The following is a 7313-nucleotide window of genomic DNA, read 5'->3' on the forward strand; positions in this document are numbered from 1 at the left end:
CATCTCTATTGCACAGCTACCACTGTGATGCAGAGCCTTAGGACCACTGCGGCCACTCGGGAAGAACATTTCTACTTGGTCTAACGTCCAAACTTTTGCTTTCTCTTGGTCCAATGGTCAACACGTTGCTTTCTCCTGTCTAACGGTCAACATGTTGCTTTCTCTTGGTTCCAATGGTCAACATGTGCTTTCTCTTAGTCTAACGGTCAACGGTTGCTTTATCCTGGTTCTAACGGTCAACACGTTGCTTTCTCTTGGTCTAACACGTTGCTTTCTCCTGGTCTAACGGTCACACGTTGCGTTTCCTGGTCTAACGGTCAACACGCTGCTTCTCCTGGTTCTAACGAATCAACACGTTGCTTTTCTCCGTCTAACGATCAACACGTTACGTTCTCCTGGTTCTAACGGTCAACACGTCGCTTCTCTGTCTAACGCGTCAAACACGTGCTTCTGGTCTAACACTTGCTTCTCCCGGTCAAACGGTCAACACGTTGATTTATCTTGGTCTACGGTCAACACGTTGCTTTCTCCCGGTCTAACGGTCAACACGGTGCTTTATCTTGGTCTAACGGTCACACGTTGCTTTCTCCTGCTAACAGTCAACCACATTGCTTTCTCCTGGTTAACACGTTGCGTCTCCTGTCTTAACGGTCAACACGGCTTTCTCTTGTCAACACGTTGCTTTCTCCCGGTTCTAACGGTCAACACGCTTTGATTTCTCTTGGTCTAACGGTCAACACGTTGCTTTCTCCGGTCTAACGGTCAACACGGTTGCTTTATCTTGGTCTAACGGTCAACTCGTTGCTTTCTCCTGGTCTAACCGTCAACACATTGCTTTCTCCTGTCTAAACACGGGTCTGTTCGTACACGTGTTTTCCGGTCTAAACGGTCAACACGTTGCTTTCTCCCGGTCTACGATCAACAGTTGCGTTCTCCTGGTCTAACGGTCACAGGCGGCTTTCTCCCGTCTACGGTCAACCACGTTGCTTTCTCCCGGTCTGTCTAACGGTCACACGCATGCCTTTTCTCTTGTCAACGGTCAACACGTGCTTTCTCCCGGCTAACGTCAACACGTTCGCTTTCTCCTGGTCTAACGGTCAACACGTTGCTTTCTCTTGGTCTAACGGTCAACACGGTCTGCTTCTCTTGGTCTAACACGTTGCTTTCTCCCGGTTCTAACGGTCAACACGTTGATTTCTCTTGGTTCTAACGTCAACACGTTGCTTTCTCCCCGTCTAACGGTCAACACGTGCTTATCTTGTCTACGTCAACATTGCTGTTCTCCTGTCTAACAGTCAACACAACTTGCTTTCCTGGTATTCGAACACGTTGCGTTCTCCTGGTCTAAACGGTTCAAACACGTTGCTTTCGCTTGGATCTAACCACGTTGCTTCTTCCGGTCTAACCGGTCACACGTTTGATTCTCTTGGTCTAACGGTCAACACGTTGCTTTCTCTTCACACGCTGTCGGTCTAACGGTCAACACGGTGCCTTATCTTGTCTAAACGGTCAACTCGTGCTTTCTCTGGTCTAACAGTCAACACATTGCTTTCTCCTGTCTAACACGTTGCTCTCCCGGTCTAACGCGTCAACACGTTGCTTTCTCCCGTCTTAACGGTAACACGTTTGCTTTCTCCGGTCAACGATCAACACGTTGCGTCTCCTGGTCAACGGTCAACACGTCGCTTTCTCTTTGGTCTAACGGTCAACACGTTGCCTTCTCCCGTCTAACGGTCAACACGTTGCCTTTCTCTCCGGTCTAACGGTCAAGACACGTTGCTTTCTCCGATCAACGGTCAACACGCGCTTCCCTGGTCTAACGGTCAACAGTTGCCTTTCTCTTGGTCTAACGGTCAAACACGTTGCTTTTCTCTGTCTAAATACGTTGCTTCTCCCGTTCTAACGGTCAACACGTTGCTTTCTCTGGGTCTAACGGTCAACACGTTTGCTTTCTCCGGCTTTCGCTAACGTCAACCACGTGGCTTCTCTCCTGGTCTAACGATCCAACACGTTTGCGTTCTCCTGGTCTAACGGTCAACACGTTGCTTTCTCCTGGTCTAACGGTCAACACATTGCTTTCTCCTGATCTAACGGTCAACACATTGCTTTCTCCTGGTCTAACGGTCAACACGTTGCTTTCTCCTGGTCTAACGGTCAACATGCTGCTTTCTATTGGTCTAACGGTCAACACGGTGCTTTCTCCTGGTCTAACGGTCAACACGTTGCTTTCTCCTGGTCTAACGGTCAACACGTTGCTTTCTCCTGGTCTAACGGTCAACACGTTGCTTTCTCCTGGTCTAACGCGTTGCTTTCTCCCGGTCTAACGGTCAACATGTTGCTTTCTCCTGGTCTAACGGCCAACACGTTGCTTTCTCTTAGTCTAACGGTCAACAGGTTGCTTTCTCCCGGTCTAACGGTCAACACGTTGCTTTCTCCTGGTCTAACGGTCAACACGTTGCTTTCTCTTGGTCTAACGGTCATGCTCTAGCAACCACCGTCTGATCTGATCCCACTGCTGCCGCCGTCTGATCTGGTTGAAGTTTGATTTAGATCCCACCTCTGCTTCCTAGAGGTCTGATAGCAGGTAGAAGTTGCAACTAATCACACTGATACCAGGTCAAATATTGTATCATCTCCCTCATGGTTAAGGTTAGGATTCAGGGTAGAGTAATGATCTTAGGTCTGTGGTTAGGGGCAACTTGTACCTCTGAGTGTATGGTAGACAGTGAGAGCAAAGCAGCGGCTGTTTGGGTATTCACCTCATCTCTTCCTCTGCTCACGCCACAGCTCACAGACGCCAATATTGTGACAGGTGTCAGCCCGTCAGGTGCCAGCCGGCAGCAGCAGGCTGGAGAGGCGGGACACCTGGAGCTCTGGGAAAGAAGGTGGAATGGAAATGGCACTATCGGATCCTCAGAGAGCTGCAGGCAACGTTTCTGGTTTTGAATGGTGGAATAATGTCACCTGTAAATGGTGTTGGTGCTTGTCAGTATGAAGCCTGGCACATGGAGCTCGTATCAGAACAGCCTATTAGGATCACTGGATGTGCAGACATGTGATCCTCTGTAGCTCAGTTGCTTGAGCATGGATCTTGCAATGCCAAGATAGTGGATTTAATTCCTTACATACATAAAAAAAATATCCATGCATGACTGCATGTCGCTTTGGATAACAGTGTCTGCTAAATGCCTTATATTATAATATTATATATGATATTATTATATACTGTATGATATTAGTATATATTATATTATTATATATGGTATTATTATATACTGTATGATATTAGTATATATTATATTATTATATATGATATTAGTATATATGATATTATTATATATGATATTACATTAGTATATATGATATTATTATATATTATATTATTATATTATTATTGTGAGGACGTTGGTAAAATGAAAAAATGCAGAGTCAGGCGCAGAACACAGTTCTGAGTAATAATCCAACGTTTACTCCAAAATAGGTAAGATTCCAACAAGGAACAAAACACAATAATCCAAAGCACGAACAACGAGAACCCACATGACAAAACAATAACTCACAAAACAGAGAGGGAAGTCAGAGGGTTAAATAAGGAACATCATTAATTGAATGGAAACCAGGTGTGTATGACCAAGACAAAACAAAACGAAAATGAAACATGGATCGGTGGTGTCTAGAAGGCCGGTGACGTCGACCGCCGAATGCCGCCCGAACAAGGAGAGGGACCAACTTCGGCCGAAGTCGTGACAGTACCCCCCCTTGACGTGCGGCTCCAACAGCACGCCGACACCGGCCTCGGGGACGACCCGGAGGACGAGGCGCCGGGCAATCCGGATGGAGGCGGTGAAATTCCTGCAGTAATGATGGATCCAGGATGTCCTCCACCGGCACCCAGCATCTCTCCTCCGGACCGTACCCCTCCCACTCCACGAGGTACTGAAGGCCTCTCGCCCGACGTCTTGAGTCCATGATGGCTCGCACAGTATACCCCTCGATGTCCAGGGGGCAGAGGAACCTCCCGCACCTCAGACTGCTGGAGCGGACCAGCCACCACCAGCCTGAGGAGAGACACATGGAACTTTTTACAGAAGGCGAGTGCCAAATCAGCATATTCGGGGGGAATGTGCATGGTGGATACCTGGTTTGGACTCTCCACCGTGGTGGCACCTAAGGAAACACCTACACACCTCCCTGAGCACTGACAGGACCATCCCTTGAGAGCCCTCTGTTGCCACGAAATAATCGGATCATGAGAGGCCAACCAGGGAAGGCCCAACACAACAGGAAACGCAGGAGAGTCGATCAGAAAGAGACTAATTCTCTCCCCATGATTCTCCTGCGTTATCATACGGAGTGGAGCTGTGACCTCCCTGATTAGCCCTGACCCCAACGGACGACTATCTAAGGCATGTACAGGGAAGGGGACATCAACAGGAACAATRGGAATCCCTAAACTAAGTGCAAAGGTACGGTCAATAAAGTTCCCAGCTGCGCCTGAATCTACTAGCGCCTTATACTGGGAATGCTGGGAAAACTCAGGAAAGGCTACATACAACCACATGTGTGCAACAGGGAGCTCTGGGTGAGGTGTGTGCCTACTCACCTGAGATGATCCACCAGTGCTCCGCCTGCCACCTCTACTCCCTGGAGAACCTCCCCAGCACCTCCCAGCTCCATCGGGGTAGGATCAGAGGTGCTGGGGGATGGAACTGACGAACCCCGAGCTGGACGTCCGCGGGATGCCAACAGGTTATCCAGCCAGATGGATAGGTCCACCAGCTGGTCCAGATTAAGGGTGGTGTACCTGCAGGCTAACTCTCTACAAACGTCCTCGCGTAAACTACACCTGTAGTGGTTGATCAGGGCCCGCTCATTCCATCCTGTGCCGCGGCCAGAGTTCTAAAATCCAGAGCGAACTCTTGAGCGCTCCTCATCCCTTGTCTTAAATGAAACAAGCGTTCCCCCGCCGCTCTCCCCTCAGGTGGATGATCGAAAACTGCCCKGAAGCGGCGGGTGAAATCTTCGTAATTGTCCAACGCCAAACGCCGCCCGAAGAAGGACAGGGACCAACTTCGGCCGACGTCGTGACAATTATATGATTATATATGATGTTATTATATATTATATGATTATATATGATGTTATTATATATTATATGATTATATATGATGTTATTATATATTATATGATTATATAGTGTTTATATTATTATTATATATTATATATATATATTATATATATGATTATATATTATATTTATATATGATATTATTATATATGAATATTAATATATATGATATTATATATGATATTAATTATATATTATATGATTATATATGATATTATTATATATGTTATTATATATTATTAATATATGATATTATATATTATATGATTATATATGATGTTAATTATATATATGATTATATATGATATTATTATATATGTTATTATATTATATATATTATATATGATATTATATTTATATGATTATATATGATGTTATTATTATTATATTATTATTTATATGATTTATATATTATATGATTATATATGATGTTATTATATATTATATTATTATATATGATATTATAATTTATATGATTATATATGATGTTATTATATTAATTATATATGATATTATATATTTATGATTATATATGATTGTTATATTATTATATTATTATTATGAATTATTATATTATTGTTATATAGATTATATATATTATTTATTATATTATATATTATATGTTATATATGTTTATTATATATATATTATTATATATGATTATTATATTATTATAATTATATGATGTTATATATATTATTATTATATATGATATTTATATTATGATTATATATGAGTTATATATATTATATTTTATTATATATGATATTATATATTATATGATTATATATATATTATATTATATATGATATTATTATATATGATATTAATATAATGATATTTATATTATTTATATATTGATATTATATATGATATTATTATATTATATTAATATTATGATATTATATGATATTATATATGATATTATTATATATATGATATTATGTATGATATATTTATGATATTTTATATATGATATTTTAATATTATATATATGATTATATATTATATTTTATATTATTATAAATAGCCATGCCAGAGGATGTAAAGGTGATATCTGAACTGAGTAGAATTCATTATTGAATTGAATGTGAAGTAATGTCTTTCCATTTGTTGATTTAGTTACTTTAGAGAAATACCCATTTTGACTTCTCTCTCTTTCTGTCGTTGGTCTGTCAACTTGGGATTGAAATAAGCGCAGGTAATGCTTTGTGTCACTGTATTCTCAACACTCAATTCAAACGGATAAAAACAATACCATCGATAGCCCCACAATACCAACAGTAAAATAAACTGTTATCGGATGTATCACAATCACTATCACTATTATACCGTACATCACTATTCACTAGAGTTATACCGTATCATCACTATTCACTAGTTTATACGTATCATCACTATTCACTAGTATACGTATAATACTTATTCACCTAGTTATACTTATCACGTATTCTATCATCACTATTCACTAGTTATACGTATCATCACTATTCACTAGAGTTATACCGTATCATCACTATTCACTAGTTATACCGTATCATCACTATTCACTAGTTATACCGTATCATCACTATTCACTAGAGTTATACCGTATCATCACTATTCACTAGAGTTATATGTATCATACACTATTCACTATTATACCGTATCATCACTATTCACTAGTTATACGTATCATCACTATTCACTAGTTATACCGTATCATCACTATTCACGTAGTTATCCGTATCATCACTATTACTAGTATACCGTATCATCACTATTCACTAGTTATACCGTATCATCACTATTCACTAGAGTTATACCGTATCATCACATTCACTAGTTATCCGTATCATCACTATCACTAAGTAATACCGTATCATCACTATCCTAGTTATACCGTATCATCTATCCACTAGTTATACCGTATAACACTATTCCTAGTTATACTGTATCATACTATTCACTAGTTATACGTATCATCACTATTCACTAGTTACCGTATCATCACTATTCACTAGATTATACCGTATCATCACTATTCACTAGTGATACCGTATCATCACTATTCACTAGAGTATACCGTATCATCACTATTCACTAGAGTTATACTGTATCATCACTATTCACTAGTTATACCGTATCATCACTATTCACTAGTTAAACCGTATCATCACTATCACCTAGTTTATACCGTATCATC

General features: G+C 40.4%; 1 protein-coding gene across 1 annotated transcript in view; it reads left to right on the forward strand.

Annotated features, from left to right (window-relative positions):
• Nucleotides 1–4713, forward strand: part of LOC112076916 (exportin-1) — a gene marked incomplete at its 5' end in the record, with an annotated part of 17855 nt that extends 13142 nt beyond the window's left edge. The window contains one exon of the mRNA XM_070441502.1: nt 4573–4713. Within this exon, the coding sequence (XP_070297603.1) occupies nt 4573–4713 (141 nt within the window). The remainder of the gene's footprint in view (nt 1–4572) is intronic.
• Nucleotides 4714–7313: the final 2600 nt, after the last annotated feature.

This window comes from Salvelinus sp. IW2-2015, unplaced genomic scaffold (assembly GCF_002910315.2).
Source record: "Salvelinus sp. IW2-2015 unplaced genomic scaffold, ASM291031v2 Un_scaffold4127, whole genome shotgun sequence".
NCBI classification, from domain to species: Eukaryota; Metazoa; Chordata; class Actinopteri; order Salmoniformes; family Salmonidae; genus Salvelinus; species Salvelinus sp. IW2-2015.